Source organism: Balaenoptera borealis (genome assembly GCF_965194805.1).
Source record: "Balaenoptera borealis genome assembly, chromosome: 11".
In the NCBI taxonomy this organism is placed as follows: domain Eukaryota; kingdom Metazoa; phylum Chordata; class Mammalia; order Artiodactyla; family Balaenopteridae; genus Balaenoptera; species Balaenoptera borealis.
The window spans coordinates 93430861-93449888 of NC_138868.1; the positions used below are offsets into that span (position 1 = coordinate 93430861).

The 19028-nt window shown below is 42.9% G+C and overlaps 1 protein-coding gene across 5 annotated transcripts in view; it reads left to right on the forward strand.

Moving 5' to 3' along the window:
• TTC12 (tetratricopeptide repeat domain 12) overlaps window positions 1–19028 on the forward strand; it is a 49843-nt gene that overhangs the window by 11952 nt on the left and 18863 nt on the right. For 4 of the 5 annotated variants that reach the window (XM_082342366.1, XM_082342365.1, XM_082342364.1 and 1 more), the window contains 7 exons: window positions 3045–3104; window positions 7390–7461; window positions 12948–13008; window positions 13439–13627; window positions 14771–14840; window positions 15593–15681; window positions 18389–18557. In XM_082342366.1, the coding sequence (XP_082198492.1) occupies window positions 3045–3104; window positions 7390–7461; window positions 12948–13008; window positions 13439–13627; window positions 14771–14840; window positions 15593–15681; window positions 18389–18557 (710 nt within the window). The remainder of the gene's footprint in view (window positions 1–3044; window positions 3105–7389; window positions 7462–12947; window positions 13009–13438; window positions 13628–14770; window positions 14841–15592; window positions 15682–18388; window positions 18558–19028) is intronic. The other variant, XM_082342367.1, reaches the window with a different exon arrangement.

Consider the following 19028-nt stretch of genomic DNA (forward strand, 5'->3'; position numbering starts at 1 on the left):
CTTGTTAAGTTACATAACACTGGGTGGAGGCGTAATAAGTCCATTTAAGGGAATGGCGTTTCTGTTGACACATCAAAAGAAACATTTAAATGCATACAATTAATAGAATAATCGTAGTTCCTTTTTATTTATCACCAAATTTTGTCTCCAGAACATTTACCTACTGATGGTTATTCAGTCTTGTTACTCTGAAGTTATTTGAAAGCTGTAAAATTGAATTGCCTTTAAAATGTTATGTAATTCAGACTTATACTAATTCAGATGGTCTATACCCTGATTCATCTAAATTAGTTACATTTTTACTGTACTCAAGTTTAAGCAGCACTTTGATTAGTTCTGGAGAATCACATTAAGAATGACTGTGGATAAAAATAAGTAAATGCAATGAAAAGCTTTGGGAAGGCAATTCCTCCCACTTTTCCCAAAGAGAAAGCTTATTCAGAGACAAATAAATGCAAAATGTGCTGCCTGGTGTTAAGAATCATTTGAACCGTTGACTATTTTTAAAATGCCTCCCTGTTTGCACGCAGTGTTAGAAAACACTTAATAAGGACCCTGTGAATTGAGAGTCGCTGCTTGCTGGAGAGAAAACCTACCCTTTCATCGCCGTGTTTTTCTCCTGGAGCTAATGTTATGATCAATAAATTGCTGGCGTAATTTAGATAAATCAGGAGTTTAATTGCCATTTGGAAAAGTCGTTCTTTTTAAAATGTGGAAAAACAAAAGAGAACAGGGAACTTATAGGGTGTTGGGTCCAAGCTTTAAAAAAAGAAAAAGAAAAGTGAAAGGCTGTGTAGAGAAATTGTTGAAGCCTATATAGACTTTTTCAGAGTCTGTATCCTGAATAACAGTGTCATGAAATTATGACTACAGTTGTCTAGAAGGATGTTAGTTTCTTCCTCGCATCCTCTGACTTTCTGATGAAACTCCACACCCGGAGGAAAGGATGGTGCTTTATAAGCAGAGGGCTCAAAGAGTCGTCGTCTTCAATTAGTACTGAAGCCCTGTTAATGAAAGCACTGCATAGCAGCTTCCTATCTATTGGTGCGAAGAGCTGCCCGGCAGAAATCCCATTAGCTGGCTATTGCCTGCTCACTTGTCACTTTGGTTGAATGCTTAGATTTCTCATGAATTATAACACTAACCTCATATTTGGCCTGTCCATGTAAATATCTCATCAGGTTTATTGTTCAGAATGTCACAGTGCCCTGGTACAGTTTTGATTATGGGCAAACCTCCGTGGAGTATTGGGTCTATTATCGGTGACTGATGGGACCCTGGTGCCTGGTTTTCCTTTCTTCCAACAGGGTGATCATTGCTGCTTCTTAGGGAACTTTCCAAAAGAAGAGCCCTTAAAGCCTACTTTGTGCAACTTGATAAGAATTTATTAAGCACCTTTCATGTCCAGTAATTAAATACAGAGGGTATAGTAGCCATGGTGCTTGCTGTTAAATGACTTGCATTTGTTTATATATCACACCTCTTGGAAGCTATAAATGAACTAAATTCTTAATTCGGTTTAGTTTGAATGGATCACAGAATTCTGAGTTAATTCTTGATTTTCAAGATTTTCCCCAATTCTAGGAGATCCCAGAAGAGAGCCCCAAGGCATTTGAAATCGAGGGCTCCTGGTGATGGTCTGACCCTTAAATGTCAGCTCATTTCCTGTATCTCTTCCTTCTTGCTGCACTCATGAGGAAAGAAGGGGAACTTTTCCTTAAGCATATTTCCATAACAGCTTTATTGAGATACAATTGATATAACCTACAATCACCCATTGAAAATGTACAATTCAGTGGTTTTTAGCGTATTCACAGGGTTATGCAACCCTCGTCACAGCCGACTTTAGAACAGTTTCATTATCCCCCAGAGAACCCCGTACCCTTTAAGCAGTCACTCCCCAGTCCTCCTCCCCTCCCCCACCCCAGCCCTAGGCCACCACTAATCTACTTTCTGGCTCTATACATCTGCCTATTCAGGACTTTTCATATAAATGACATCATATAATATTTATCCTTATGTGTCTGGCTTCTTCCACTTACCAGTGTTTTCAAGGTCCATCCATGTTGTATGTAGTATGCATCAGTACTTCATTCCTGTTTATTGCCAAATAATATTTCATTGCCTGGATCTACCACATTTTGTCTATCCATTCAAAAATTGCTGGACATTTGAGTCATTTCTGCTTTTTTGGCTCTTATAAATAATTCTGCTATGAACACTGGTGTGCACCTTCTTGAGTGGACACATGTTTATAGTCCTCTTGGCTATATACCCAGCAGTGAAATTGCTGGATCATATGGTACCTCTGGGTTTTACCTTTTCAGGAAATGTCAGACTGTCTTTCAAAATCGCTGCACCACCAGCAGTGTGTGAGTGTTCTGATTTCCTACCTTCTCACCAACACTTGTTATATTATCTGTCTTTTTGATTCCCTTTCTCATTTGGTTTCCTTCTGGAACATTCACAGCAGGGTAGACTCCAGAAGCTAGCTCTTCCTTTATAGGGGTGGTCAGTGTGCTGGGTATTTTCTGTTTGCCCCTCCAGGTCCTTCTCTGCCCTGCTCTGTGCCCTGGGGGATTGACCTCTGTGGACTGCCCTCTTGGCTTCCCAGCTTTCTAACTTCCATTTGGGTTCAGCCAACGAGATGAGAAGGAAGGAGGAAAGTGAGCTGCGGCTTTATTCTCCCAGCTTCTGCTCTACTACAGGCCTCAGCTCCCTGTTAAGCAGCGCTCTTCACAAAGAGACCCTCTCCCATTTTGTTCATTGCTTCTCCTTCTGCCTCTTCAGGTCTGGCAGCGGTGATGGCTGTCCACTGTTGGTCTCCCTCCACCCTGCCCTCACCCTGTAAATAGTCCCTTTATTAAACTCTCCCTGGTTACCCTGTGTGAGTGGCGTCTGCTTCCTGCTGGGACCCTGACTGGTACAGGTAGGGACGAGTTACTCCTCATCACCACTCTCCTGCCCGACTCCTCTTTCTGTGTTGACGGAAGACTGCCGGCTACAGAGCTGTGTGTGAATAGCAGCTGTTTGTGTCCTTACAGGCTTATATCAAACTTGGGGACTACCGGAAGGCACTGGTGGATTGTGAGTGGGCTCTGAAGGTAAGAAGACTGTTTCCTCTTCCACATGCTGGAGCTGGCCTTGCTGGGGCCAGATGTCTCAGTCCTGAAGTGAATAGAGGGGAGCTGCCAGTGTATCATGGCAGGAAAGGGTGTAGGCTCTGCAGTCAGAGTCTCAGTTTCCTCATCTGTAAAATGGGAACGAATAGAATTGTCGTGAGGGTTATGATAATGCACGCGGTGCCTTGCCTGTGGGAAGTACTCTGGAGGAGCTGCTGTTAGTATTGGTTTTTCAGGGTTTTATCGCAATGGCTCACCCTTCACTGTTGTGTTATCAGGTGCTTTGCTCCACGTGGTGGAAACGCCGCCTTCTCTTTCCAGAGCTGACCTCGGGGGCTTGTTTCCACAGTGTTGCCATTCTTCCTCATCAGTTCGTGCTTTTCCTCTCCGCCTCTGATAATTTGGAAGTGTATCATAGCACCCCCTCTTTGTAGAGGAATAATCAGAAGAAAGAATTCCTGTCGTTCAGCTTGGATACTAGTCAGGCCTCAGGCTGATAGCCTAATACTGTGCATGGTATTTCCTCTGAAACCTGACAGAATAGATAATTAAAGGTGGAGAGAAGGAAGGACTGTTGGTAGAAATATTAGAAGGGTTTTAAAAGAGAAATGTCATGATCACTTCATAGGAACATTATTTCAGATGACTAAATATTTAAATAACCCTTAATCCACATTCCCCCAAGTTACTCTGTCACAGGGGCTTAACTAAATAACCAAAACCAGCGCTTCTCAGCCTTCCTTGCTGAAGTGCTAACAGAACAAACATGAGCCCCTGGAGGGTCTAGAAGCAGAGAACATGAAATTTCTTTTTAGACACGTGTTTAATCTTAAAAATCCTTGCAAATTTTGCATTGCATGCCATAAAATGTATCTATTTGTCCTAATATAGCCATGTTATTTTAAATAATTTATAATCAAGTAAAATTGAAGTGCCGGGAGAACGTGCCAGGTTTATCCTATGGCATAGATTCCCCTGGTCCAGCACTGCCTACCCCAGCTTAATGAGCGTGGCCCCCAGACAAGAGCACATCTCAACAGGAGCACATTGGCCACACCTACTTCCTTACTTTTTATTGAAAGGGTGAGCAAGAAAACAGGTGAATTTGAAACTCACCTTTACTAACAACGGTTTATAAAACACAAGCATCCCACCAAAATGGGTATCTGGAGTGCCTGCTTTCTTTACCCCCTAGAAGATACGGTGTGGGGGACACCTTGTCCCATTGCATCGTGACAGTCTTTAAGTGATGAGAACTGCCCCAAACTGGTGCCATTAGGTTCTTCACAGCTCCGGTGGAGATCCATTAGCCTGCTTTGTCACCTTATATAATCATGACTTTTTTCTTCTATCATCTGTAAGAGAAGAAAGAGGCAAGGGCGTTTTCCTCTGGTGTTTCAACAATAACAGCAAAAGCTGCCGTTTGCTGCACGCTGGCTGTGAGCTGTCTCATTGGAGCCTCACAGCCTTCTTTTCTGGTCAATACCACAGTTATCCTCATCTTTCTGACAAGGAAACAGAGCCTCAGAGATTAACTAAGTAAACTGTGTGGGATCACATAGCTAACATTGGCCTCACTGTAGGCTGGTGCCCTGAACTGTTGACTATAAACAGCTTCTCCACAGAATCCAGGAAACCCCATCCTCCCTGGGTGTGGCTTTCATTCCTTCTGTGGCAGAAACAAGATCTCCTTGTGGGGCTTCCAGGAGCATCTTTTCCGATATGAAAAGGACCAAAGAGGTAGTCACAGCCTCGTGCTGATTCAGGACGACACACTGGCCCATTCCCAAATGTTCACTGAAGCACCATGTTATTAATGGTGAAACTGAGGCAAAGCAGGCCCAGCACAGCTGACATTAAAAAATGCTGACCCCCAGCAGCCAGCCTTGTTAAATGCCCAGCGAGGCTCCCATTGAAGACGATTGGGTAAACACTTGGAGGGATGGGAAAAAAATGTATAAGGAATTCTAAAAACTAACAATCATTGGCTCTACGTGGAAGCTGTGAATTAAAAAGCTTCACTCTTTTTAAATATCAGCAGTGAATGTCAGCGGCACTCCATTATTCGTAGTATTAGTACTTTCATGCCAGTTTAATATTTTTGACACTTGTGAATTGGCAGAGACAAGCCCATGTGATGACATTTCAAAACTGATGTTCCTGGTCAGGGAAGATAAGGCAGCGAAGCTGGTTTTAATTAGGATCAGAATCATTTCTTTCTTGGCATAACTCTTCCTGCACAATAAACTGCATCTTCCTCTGAAGGCAGGATTCCTTTTGAGGGGACCTGGGATTCAACTGAGAGAATCCTGGTGAGGGTTGATACCTCATCAAAGGAGAAAGGGCCTATTAGTGAGAAAATCCATTAGTGGCCCTTTGTGTTAGTGTCTGAGGAAGTGTGGTCACGATGCACCCTTCGCGATGGCACAGTGGGACGTGGACGCGATCTGGGGCTCCTTTTCCCCTGTTGCAACGCTGACGCCCTGCTGGTGAAGGTGCTGTGAACAGGTGGCTTCTGTGAGCTGCGGTGCCGGAGTTTCCGTTCCCTTTGACGGTTCCCTTCCCGCTTCCTCAGTTCCATCCTCTGTGAGTTCTCCAGGGTTCACTCCACAGCTCCCTGCCTGTCTTCCTCCTACAGTTTCTCCCTCCAAGCTCTCGTCTCCTCTGGTGGGTTCAACTGTCACCCTTGCCAATGGCTCTCACATCTGTATTTCAGCTGCCCCCCACCCCGCAGGTTTCCGTGTGATTGTCTTTGCATCCTCTGAAACACAGTATGTCTTTGTTAGACTATATGTCTTTGGAGTGGATTTCCTTCTACTCAACTGCTATAGCACTTTTCTGAAGGAGATCTGGTGTAATTTTTAAGCCTTTGGGTCCTGGAGCAAATGGCTAGATTTTAATCCCAGCTCTTCCACTTAGTATCTATGTGACCTTGAACCTCTCCAACCCCTAGCTTCCTCATATGTGAAATGGGGTTAATAATTATCTCTACTTCATAGAGTTGTTATAAGGTTTACATGAGATAATTCATATGAACCATATGGTCAGGACTGAACAAAAATGCACAATATTATTACTGTCATTCACTTAGCAACGAATCACGAAACGATATTCATGAAAATGCATCTATAAAGCCCTCTCCAAATATAACAATTATTGTTACCCCTTCTATTATTCTTTAGCTTTTCTTTAAATTTTCCTTTTTGCCCTGAAATGGAGTGCTTTTGCTGTAACTGCAACGACAGCAGCTAATCCTCTATTACCTGGTACCACAGTGTTTTACACACGTTCCCTCCTCACAATAGCCCAAGAGAGACACTATTATGATCTCCACTTTGCAGATGAGGAAAATGAGCCTCAGAAAAGCTGGGTGGCCTGGCCAGCGTGCTGCTTCTGGTGAGAGGCAGGCAGGGCTTCACCCAGGACTTTCTAGATGCCTGAGCTTGGACCCTTAACCTCTTTACATCTGCACCCCTGATGGCATCCAACCAGGCACAATGCCTGGCACATAAAAGGGATTCAATGAATTAACTGGATGCTTTAAATTATAGTTTATGTCTTTGTACCACATCATTCCCTCCGGAGTTATAATAATTAGAAGCAGGCAGGGGCAGGACCTCCTGTGCAAGTGGTATCGTTTCAGCTATAAGTTTCATAAATTTTGAAGGGGGCATCCCTCCTGATCGTAAGTGATAGGAACGCAAGTTCTTAGTATATATGTTGTGGTTTATTTCAAGGAAGGCACTTAAATATATAATAGTAACCTCAGCTGTTTACCCAGAGTAAATTTTCCTACCTTTTAATATACCAGTGGTTCTCAAACTTGGTTGCACATTTGTATCACCTGGAGAGTTTAAAAAATTATTGATGCCTCGGTCCTACCCACTAGTATAATTTAATTGGTGTGAGTTTCAGCTGGGCCATCAGGATTTTTACAAGCACCCTGGGTGATTCTAATGTTCAGCCAAGGTCAAGAGCTCTTCTAAACTAAGGGTTTCTGGTTTGTTTCCTGGTTGTCTCATTAAATGGAAATGAAAACTGGCAAGTATCATGAATTAATTTAATAGAGAGCTTACTTGTGCATCCAGGCTCCTTGCAGGCATCAATTAGTTTGGTTACAGATGCACAGAAAAGTCTTAATTGTCAACTCTGGTGGCTGTCCTGAGAATCAAAGCACTGCCCTAACCCTATTAGCTGGGCAGTTGGGAGAGGGGCTGATGACTTCAAATCTTCCGGAACATCTGATCAGTGATTCTCTTTTATGCAGTGTGATGAAAAATGCACAAAAGCATATTTCCACATGGGAAAAGCCCACCTGGCCCTAAAGAACTACAGTGTGGTAAGTGCTAGAAGAACCTTAAGTGGCATGTTTGATCTCGGAGCAGTGCTTCAGATTGTCTCAGAGGAGAACCACATTCCTCCAAGTTGATGAGAAATTAATCCACTTCTTAGTATTTTCCAGGGTAAATCTTAAGATCTTAGAGCTGGGAAGGATGTTGAGTGTCATCTGATAACAGCCCCACCTACTGTAGGAATCTCTTCTACAGTATCTTCTACCAGTGTCCGTTCAGTCCTGGGAGGAGCATCTCTGGAGAGAAAAGACATAAGCAAAAAGATGAAAAAACAAAATTCACTTGTAATCTCATCACCTGAAAGTAACCATGCAGATAGATATACACACTAAGATATTGTATATTGTTAATAGCAGCTTTATTGAGATATAGTTCACGTATCAAACAATTCCCCTATGGAAAGTATACAATTCCGTGGTTTTTAGCGTATTCACAGAGTTGCACAACCATCACCACAATCAACTTTAGAACATTTTTGTCACTTCCTCAAAAACACCTATACCCGTTAGCAGTCACTCCCCTCCCCTCCACCCCCCCCAACCCTAGACAACTACTGATCTACTTCTGTCTCTATACATTCACCTATTCTATACCATTCATATAAATAGAATTATACAATATGTGGTCTTTAGTGACTGGCTTCATTCACTTAGCATAGTGTTTGCAAGTTTCATCCATGTTGTAATATGTACAGTACTTCATTTTTTTTTTATTGCTGAACAATATTCTATTGTATGGATATACCACATTTTATTTATCCACTTGTCAGTTGATGAATTCAAGTTGTTTCCACTTTTGGTTATTATGAACATCCACGTAGAAGTTTTTGTGTGGACACATGTTTACAGTCCACTGGGCTATACACCTAGGAGTGGAACTGCCGAGTCGTGATAACTCTATGTTTAACCTTTGGAAGAACTGCCATCTTGTTTTCCAAAGTGGCTGCTCCATTTGACATTCCTGCCAGTAGTGTATGGTTCCAATTTCTCCACATCGTGAACAATACTGGTTATTTATTTTTCTTTTCTATTATACCCATCCTGATGAGTATAAAGTGGTATTTCATAATTTTGACTTGCATTTCTCTGATGGCTAATAATGTTGAGCATCTTTTCATGTGCTTATTGGCCATTTGTGTATCTTCTTTGGAGAAATGTCTCTTCAGATCCTTTGTCCATTTGTTCATTAGGTTATTTGTCTTTTTATATTGAGTATAAATATATTCAATATAATATAAATTGAATATTTATATAAATATTCAATATAAAGTAATATAAGTATTATATATAGTCATATAATATTCAATATAAATTCTAGATACACGTCCCTTATCAAATAAATGATTTGAAAATATTTTCTCCCATTCTCTGTTGTCTTTTCACATCATAGCACAAAAGTTTTTAATTTTGATGAAGTCTAAATTACCTATTTTTTTCTTTGGTCGCTTATGCTTTTGATATCAAATCTAAGAAACCATTGCCTAATCCAAGATTTAAGAGTTTTATGGTTTTAGCTCTTTGATTTAGATCTCTGATCCACTTTGAGTTAATTTTTGTATATAGTGTGAGGAAGGGATCCAGCTTCATTCTTTTGCATGTAGATATCCAGTTGTCCCAGCACCATTTGTTGAGAAGACTGTCTTGTCTCCCATTGAATGATTTTGGCACCCTTGTCAAAGATCAATTGATCATAAATGCATAGGTTTATTTCTGGACTCTCAATTTTATTCCATTTGTTTATGTCTACTCTTATACCTATGCCACGTTGTCTTGATTCTTACAGCTTTGTAGTAAATTTTGAAATTGGGAAGTGTGAGTCTTCTAACTTTGTTCTGCTTTTTCAAGATTGTTTTGGCTATTCAGGGTTACTGGAATTACCATACAGGTTTCAGGATCTGCTTTGTCAATTTCTGCAAAGAAGCCAGATGGAATTTTTTTTAATTGAAGTATAGTCGATTTACAATGTTGTGTTAGTTTCAGGTGTACAGCTAAGTGATTCAGTTATACATATATATACCTATTTTTTCAGATTCTTTTCCCTTATAGGTTGTTACAAAATGTTGAGTAGTTCCCTGTGCTATACAGTAGGTCCTTGTTGGTTATCCATTTTATATATAGTAGTGAGTATATGTTAATCCCAAACTCCTAATGTATCCCTCTTCCCCCTTTCCCCTTTGGTAACCATAAGTTTGTTTTCTGTGTCTTTGGATCTATTTCTGTTTTGTATATAAGTTCATTTGTATCATTTTTTTTAGATTCTACATATAAGCAACATCATATGATATTTGTCTTTCTCTGTCTGGCTTACTTCACTTAGTATGATAATCTCTAGGTCCATCCATGTTGCTGCAAATGGAATTATTTCATTCTTTTTTATGGCTGAGTAATATAAATAATAAATGCTGGAGAGGGTGTGGAGAAAAAAGGAACCGTTCTACACTGTTGGATGTAAATTGGACAACAGTATGGAGGCTCCTTAAAAAAACTAAAAATAGAGCTACCATATAATCCTGCAATCCCACTGCTGGGTATATATCCAGAGAAAACTCTAATTCAAAAAGATACATGCACCCCAATGTTCATTGCAGCACTATTTGCCATAGCCAAGACATGGAAGCAACCTAAATGTCCACTGACAGATGAATGGATAAAGAAGATGTGGTATATTTATACAATGGAATATTACTCAGCCAGATGGAATCTTGATGGAGATTGCATTGAATCTGTAGATCAACCTGGGGATTATTGCCATCTTAACAATATTAAGGTTTACGGCCCATGAACATGAGCTATCTTTCCATTTACAAGATATATTATTTTTAAAAAGAAATTGCCCCCATTGTACATTTTTAAAAATTATTCTTTGTTGGATTTTAATTCTAAAAGTAATACAGACTTACTGTAATAAGGTCAAATAATAGAGAAGTAAAAAGGAAAATATTAATCTCCCCCCCTCCACCAAGTTCCATTTACTTATTCATTCATTCAGTTAATTAATTCACTCAGCACATATTTAATGCATGCTCTCTATGTTCCAAGCACTGTCCTAGGCAACAGGAATACAGCAGCAAACAAGACAAAATCCTTGACTTAAGGGAACTCACATTCTTGTGGTAGGGGCGACTTGTCCCAAGATAGAAACCAAATAAGTAGATGTGTAGTATGTTAGGTAGCAATAAGTGTTACTAAGAAAACTAAATCAGGAAGTGGTGAAGGTGAGATTGGTTTTACAGAGAGTGGTCAGGGAGGGCTTCTCTGGAAGAAGGGAAGGAGTGAAGTGAGCAAGCCATGTGGATATATTATACAGTGGAGGAGTGGTCCAGATAGAGGGATAGCTAGAATGGAGCAAACAAGGAGGGGAGTGAGAGGAGATGAGGTGAGCAGGCTGGGGGGGGATACATGGGGGACTGATCCCCTAGGGCCCTACAGGTTTTTGGAAGGACCTTGGCTTTTATTTTGAGTGAGCTGGGAGCCATCAGAGGGTTTTGAGTAAAGGAGAGAAATGATCTGACTCATGTTTTAAAGGATCACTCTGCTGTATTGAGAATATATCTTGACATGTAAGAAAAGAAGAGAGAACCAGTCAGAAGGCTATTGCAGCAAATTATCCAAGTGAGGGATGATGATGGCTTGGACCAGGTTGGTCATGATGAAGGTGGTGAGAAGTGCTGGGGTTCTGCTTATATACTGACAGTGAAGCCAACAAGAATTGCTGATAGATTAGAGCTAGGGTTAAAAAGAAGTTGGATACAGGGTTACTGTCTTAGACCTTTTGGGCTGCTATAACATAATACCGTAGATCGGGTGGTTTATACAACAAAGGTTTATTTCTCCCAGTTCTGGAGGCTAGGAAATCCAAGATCAAGATGCCGGCAAATTCAGTGTCTGGTGAGGACCTGCTTCCTAGTTCATAGACAGCCAGCAGGGGTGAGGGAGCTCTCTGGGGTCTCTTTAATAGGGCACGAATCAACTTATGAGGGCTCTACCCTCATGACTTCATCACCTCCCAAAGGCCCCACCTCCAGATACATCACATTGGGGGTTAGCTTTCAACATCTGAATTTTGGGGGGACGCAAACATTCAGTCTATTACAGTTACCATGTTTGATATCCTGCAACACTATTCTCTGTTTTAATGTGATGCTTTTTCTTCAGTTCATTTCTTAATCCTAATCTTCTAGATGAGCCTTGAGCTTTTAAGATATCTTAGAACGTTTCTTTGTTTTTTGTTTTCTGCTTTTTTGTTTTTTTTGTTTTTTTTTAACATCTTTATTGGAGTACAATTGCTTTACAATGGTGTGTTAGTTTCTGCTTTATACAAAGTGAATCAGCTATACATATACATATATCCCCATATCTCTTCCCTCTTGCATCTCCCTCCCTCCCACCCTCCCCATCCCACCCCTCTAAGTGGTCACAAAACACTGAGCTGATCTCCCTGTGCTATGCAGCTGCTTCCCACTAGCTATTGGTTTTACATTTGGTAGTGTATATATGTACATGCCACTCTCTCACTTTGTCCCAGTTTACCCTTCCCCCTCCCCATTATCTCAAGTCCATTCTCTAGTAGGTCTGCGTCTTTATTCCCATCCTGCACCTAGGTTCTTCATGACCTTTTTTTAGATTCCATATATATGTGTTAGCATACAGTATTTGTTTTTCTCTTTCTGACTTACTTCACTCTGTATGACAGACTCTAGGTCCATCCACCTCACTACAAATAACTCAATTTCATTTCTTTTCATGGCTGATTAATATTCCATTGTATATATGTGCCACATCTTCTTTATCCATTCATCTGTCTTTGGGTTTTTTTTTCTGAGCTTTTTCTTTCAGTGACTGGTCGCATTGATAGCCCTGAGGACTGTACTGCCCTAAACCCATCATCATGCCCCATTGACAAGAATCTTTCTTTTCCAGAAACTTTCTATCTAACAGTGTCGTCAATGAGCCTCTCGCTCTCAAGTGTTCTAGTTGAGTCTTCTGTGGCCAGTGAACAGACCCCTTACCAGCTCTTTGCAGCCTGTACGTTTAAATAGGCAGTTCTCGCTTCCTGTTCCCAAGTCTCTGTCAACAGTGTTTCTAGCTTCATTTATTTCCTTATTCCCTGTGAGCATATCTGACAGGTATCCTCCTGTTCTTTCTCAGTGCAAATATCATATCTGAATTTTGCATTTACCTTATGATTATTCCTATCCCAGCCAGACCTGAGCCACGAGAATTTAGGACTGGATATTTTCCATCACAGGCTGTATCTGACAACACTATTTTTTAAAATAAAATTTGAAATAATACCTGTTGCCCCACAGAACCAAAGAAGCCTAAACAAAATGTCAAATGCATGCTGCGTTCCCCATGCCCGCCTCCGACGCGGGTAGCGGGGGAGACTGGGAGGAGATAATGATACCCTGTGCATTTCTTGTAATCACCGTTGCCCCCTAACCACTCTTCAAGGCCTTGTTTCTTTCTTCCAGTCTAGAGAGTGTTATCAGAAGATCTTAGAAATAAACCCCCAGCTGCAGACACAGGTGAAAGGTAAGACTTCCTGCTGACGTCCTTGTTCAAGTTGCACCTCCCCTCTGTGCTCCGGCCCTGGGGTGCCCTCCATGCCTTCTCTGCACTTGGCCGCAAGCACAGCCATGCCCAGCCCTGCACAATCAAATCCTCTCATTAACAGCCCTGCCTTGCTCCTCTTCCTCTGTTCTGGGCCTTCCTCCTTTTCTCCACCATCCTCCCTCCAAGCCTTCTAGACAAGGAACAATGTTGTCCTTGAATAATTCCCAAGATGTTTTAAGATTCCTGGTAGAAACTATACACGCCTCCTAAAATTTTCCTTGCTGAAGATGAGTCTGAATTATTTTAATGCTTTCTGTCTTTCAGCCTCCCATCCTCAAAAAACGGTTGCTCCATGTGTGGACATGTTGATTGTTAGGGTTTTGTTGTGTTTTCCTTCTTGTTTTGCTAGATTACCTGAATCAGGTATATCTTCGGGAGAAAGCAGACCTTCAAGAGAAGGAAGCCCAGGAAGCACTGGATTCAGGAACGAACACAGCCGTGACAACCAAGAATCTTCTGGAGATTCTTTCCAAGCCTGATCAGATCCCCTCGTTCTATGCAGGGGGGATTGAAATCCTGACTGACATGATGAAGGATTGTAAGCCGGCGATGTGTGTGATCTCATGAATATTGTCAGTATAAAGGGACAGAGTTTAGAGGTCTGTCCTCACGAGGCAAAGAATCTGTTCCTCCCTTCCTTCCACCAATATTGATTGAAGGTCTACTATAATGTAGGTGCTAGAGGGGGTGCTTAAGACACATACCCCATCCCAGCTCCATCCTCTCCTCCGAGCATGCTGACACATGGCACACATGCTGTAAACACCACACACAGAATACGACACAAAACACACAGACGGCATGCACTGCATATATACTCACAAGACACACACACACACACACACACACCACGCATGTGGGACAAATATACCATATATGCTTATATCACGTACAAGCACACCACACACATTCACCCCTCGTGGGTGTTCCCCACGTGCTGCACATACCCACACACCCTTTGCATACCCCACACAGACCCCATATACACCCCCAACACCCTGTACCATAGAGGAATGGAAGACAGAATTTTGTAGGATAAACTGTAACGTTCATCCCAGTTACACTTAATGGCTGCTTAGGATGTGGAAATAGTTTCAGAGCAAACATCAGCTGCTGTCCTCCTGCTAATGAGAGCCACAGCGCTCTGTTTTAGGAGTTTCTGTAATTACTGATCCCAGGGCTGAAACCAGTGTTGTTACTCAGTGACAGAATGATGTTTGTACAAATGGACGGAGTCTGATTTCCTTTAGTGTACAGTGGAGGGTTCTCAAACACCCCTGCAGTAGTTTCTTGGAGATTATAGGTTCCTCTCTAGAGCCTGGAAACAGCTTTGAAATAAACATTTATTAAGAACAGTTGGATATGCCAGTTCTTCTAGGAGGTTAAGCGGCTCCTGGAGACTCTCTAAAGATTACAGAATGATGAGTTGTCAGATCACTCGTGGGACGCCCCGGGCTCAGCTCTCCTTCTCTGAACAGGGCGTCCCTCTCACGGTGGCGCCAAGTGGCTGATGACAGCCTTAGGTTTCAGAATCGGAGGTATTTGTTTCTGCCTAAACTGTGGATTTGGTGATCTAGACATTCCATATTGGGTTTCTGTTATCATCTGGCTCTGTGACAGCTAGACATCAGCCAGACAGTTCAGGAGTCTGACGACACGGTTTTCTCTGAACTTGTTTCAGGCACGGAACGAACTTTATTCAGAACACACAATGGATTCAGTATCATCAGTGAGAATGAGGTCATAAGAAGGTAGGGATGTTTGTAAAGACAGCCTGGCATCAAAGCAAGGAAAGACAACCATTTCTCATGAAATCAGACACTCATCACACAGGCAGCGTGATCCCTGGATGGTACTACCTTCAGTCAATACTGGGTTAGGAAAACTTCCCAGGGTTCCTCCGAGCACTTCAAAGTCAGAGAAATGGCCACTCTTGCTGGTTTCCCACCAGTTTTTGCAAGATGGCTCTTTCTTTTTGTCCTCTTTTGGAATTTGCTGATCGTAACAGGAAATGAGATCAGCTGGTTCCTGGCTGATCTCATTTATCATCGTATCTGAAGAAAGACCCATATGGCAGGAGGTAGTTTGCTGAATTTATTTTATTTTGTATTTCAATTGTTCTGGTGCAGTTTCCATGGCTTAGGACACTGGTGTGGGTTGGAGGCACCAGCACACGTTTGTGTGTGGGATGAGACTCACAAACCCTAAGTGGTCTGCTGGCCCACCGCAGTTCATTGGTCCTGCTGCAGCCGACGCCCTGGCCCCTGGCTCCTGGCTCACCGCCCTCCCTCTGTGCAGACCCAGCTTCCTCGGCTGCATCCTTGTCCTGGAGCTCTCAGTTGAGGTCCTAGCAGTCCCTTGGTCCTGGTGACCTGCGGCTCTGGATTAAGAAGTGACTTTCTTAAACCCACATTTGAGGAGTCTGGAGGTGAAATAAAACCAACTGAAAGGAAGATCAAGACTGATTAGCAGTTTTAATATTGCTCTCCCTTGCCCATCGTAGGTGCTTTTCCACAGCAGGAAAAGATGCAGTGGAAGAGACAGTATGCATGTCTGTTCTCAGGCTCTGGCAAGCGGTGTGCAGTGAGAACGGTAAGCCAGGGAATAACCATCGATCATCGTTAATGCGCTGGTAATGGGAGGGCTACGGGGCGGGGGTGTGGGCAGGCAGGACTGTTCCTCTAGGACAGGCCCTGGAGATGGCGGTCTAGACCCTCCCCGGGAAAAACATGTGTGTCAGAAGCAAGACCTGCGCTACAGTCGTGTCTCCGGCACCCTCGCAGCCGCCTCCACGGTGGGCAAGGTCACGGTCAGCATCATGCGTGGTCTCATCACCTGGGCACTCGCCCTGGCTCTTTGCAGGCTAGTGATTTCAGCTCGTGCACTGGCAGTGAGGCGGGCAGAGTTTTTCCTTTACTGTCTGCTGAAAAACAGTGCTCCTTTTTTGCTGACCACAGTACCGGTTTCAGCATCATGAGATTTACAACCATCCCTGCCGGCCTCTTGCGACACTGATTAATTAGTGCATAATATTGGGACAGTAACATGCTATGGGGAGTTATTTACCGTAACTCTTCCCTTTTTGCATATTAGCCTCTTCTGGGGTTCACTAAGTTTTTGTACAGTCTTATCACTTTAGTGACCTCAATAAAATTTTAGGTATTTCCCTCATTTTTTTAAAACAATTGTGTTTTTTTTTTTTTAATGAGGGGGAAATGTTTGACTTTGGACACAAAACAGTGAAAATGGGAATAGTGATAGCTGTGTATGACGTGCACAGGCTTCTGTGGGGAGCTGTCGAGAGAGCTTGTAAATGCAGCTTGTAAACGATTAAATGCTGAATATGAGGTAACATGATTTTTTTCCTGATTTAGTAGGGTGGAGGAATCATGCTAAATTCTAGAGTTCTTTTTTTTTTCTTAACATCTTTATTGGAGTATAATTGGTTTACAATGGTGTGTTAGTTTCTGCTTTATAACAAAGTGAATCAGTTATACATATACATATATCCCCACATCTCTTCCCTCTTGCGTCTCCCTCCCTCCCACCCTCCCTATCCCACCCCTCTAGGTGGTCACAAAGCACCGAGCTGATCTCCCTTTGCTATGCGGCTGCTTCCCACTAGCTATCTAGTTTACGTTTGGTAGTGTATATATATCCATGCCACTCTCTCACTTTGTCACAGCTTACCCTTCCCCCTCCCCATATCCTCAAGTCCATTCTCTAGTAGGTCTGTGTCTTTATTCCCATCTTACCACTAGGTTCTTCATGACTTTTTTTTTTTTTCCTTAGAGTCCGTATATATGTGTTAGCATACGGTATTTGTTTTCCTCTTTCTGACTTACTTCACTCTGTATGACAGACTCTAACTCCATCCACCTCACTACAAATAACTCCATTTCGTTTCTTTTATGGCTGAGTAATATTCCATTGTATATATGTGCCACATCTTCTTTATCCATTCATCCGATGATGGACACTTAGGTTGCTAAGCTCTAGAGAATCAGGGGGACTCTTCCCTGCAGGGAATTACGTTCAGACTAATATCCTTATCAAGGTGCCCTGCTACTTGTAGAACACTGCACTGGCTCTGAGCAGTGTTTTTGCAAATCGCCCTGCCCAAGGGTTAGGGAGGCAGGCTTGGTGACTGGCTGTTTCCTCAGTATGAATTGGACATGATTCCCTCCCTGCAGCCCAACTTCCTCACCCTGCAGCCCACTTTGGTTTCTGTGAACCTTGGGGTCACATCTTTCTTTAATATCTGGAAAAATACTGTCGGACACAGCCTGTGACGTACATGCTGTGTCTCAGATCAATGAAATCTTGGTATATCCAATTCAATAAATACAGAGCGGTTTTTAAAAAGGACAAAGGAATGCTTAAAAGTAAAGACGTGGAAAATGTCTGTGATATAGTGCTGACTGAGAGAGAAAAGCCAGTTTCAGGGTAGGATGTATCATATTTTAACATTGTTCATAAGAAGGGTGAATACTAGCCCCCTTAGGGAAATGGCTTACCGGGAGGGGATATGGACGAAAGAAGGGGACTTTCATTTTCAGCTGTATACACGTTGTGTTATTTGAATTGTTTACACTGAGCTACTTTTCATTTTTATGTAAACTAAACAAACTCTGCTCTGTTTCATAGCTTAGGCTCATACCCCAGCCTGTACCTCTGCCTGCTCTCAAATTCACGTACCTCGTTAGAAAATGCACCAGGCGAAAGCGGGCTGCGGGCACATCTGATGCCACCACGCTGGAAATAGCTCATGGTCTAGGAAGGGGAGCATGCTTTATTCATTAACGTTCTCATGTGATCATTCTAGTTTTCTAGAAAAAACTCAAATAGTTGCTCTGGCCATTGTATGAAAATAGATGGTCTAAAGCCCTTCCACCATTAGGCTGATTTCTTTTCCTTTCCTCACGTTTCTGAATACCGTACACCGAGAGGCCTCTGGCCAGAATAGTGATAATAGCTAATGTATGTGTGCCAGTTCCTGTTCTCCGCACCATCACGTATTGACTCATTTGATCCTCACGACAACTCTGGTATGTTGGTTGCCTTCCTCGTTCCACTGATGAGGAAGCTGAGGAGCTCAGGGGTTGACAACTCGGCTGAGGTCGTTTCTTGGTCATTCAGACCCAGCAGTCTGGTTCTAGAATCCATGCTCTTACCCTTCGTTATCCTGCCTCTCAAATGCGTGGGGAAGAGCTGGGTTTCCCGTTGAGATGTGGGGAGACAGAACTGGTGTGACTGCTGTCATGGTCTGCACCAGACAGACGTGCCCTGTGTCTTGCAGAGGAGAACCAACGCCTACTTGTGCTGCGCCCCAACACGGGCCAGCTGCTGCCCTCCCTCTTGGCCTCCAGGGTCCCGAACATCCGGCAGCAGACCCTGGCCCTGCTGCTGCAGCTCGCCCAGACGGAGAATGGACGGAGCCTCATCATGGGGCACCTTGACCTGACCGGGTAAGGCTCTGCGCTGTGGGTGGGAGCTTCCCGGCAGCATCTCCGACCTTACCTGCCACATTAACACCTGCTTGGCCCCTGTCTCACATCTCTGACGTGAGAGGTGCCAGCCTACCAGATTAAGGATCAAAAACAGAAAGAGCCTTTGAGAAGAACACTCCCTCATGAGGACCTTCAGGACACTCCTGTCGGAACTTAGTACCACGGACAGTGTCACTTCTCCTGAGCCTGTTTCCATCTCACAGACATTGCAGACCTTGTAAATATGGCAGCACTTCCAAAACCAGCAATTGGGAACCCAACTGTAAAATAGGCCATTTGTTTCTGCCCTTTTAGCCTCAGTCCTGGCTCTACCCTGTTCCTGTCCTTACTTTTCTTCATTTATTCCTGTTTCAGGTAATACTATCTGATTTTGCATATCCTTAAACCCTTTCTGGAGCAAGGTAGGGTACAAGTAAATAAAACACATTT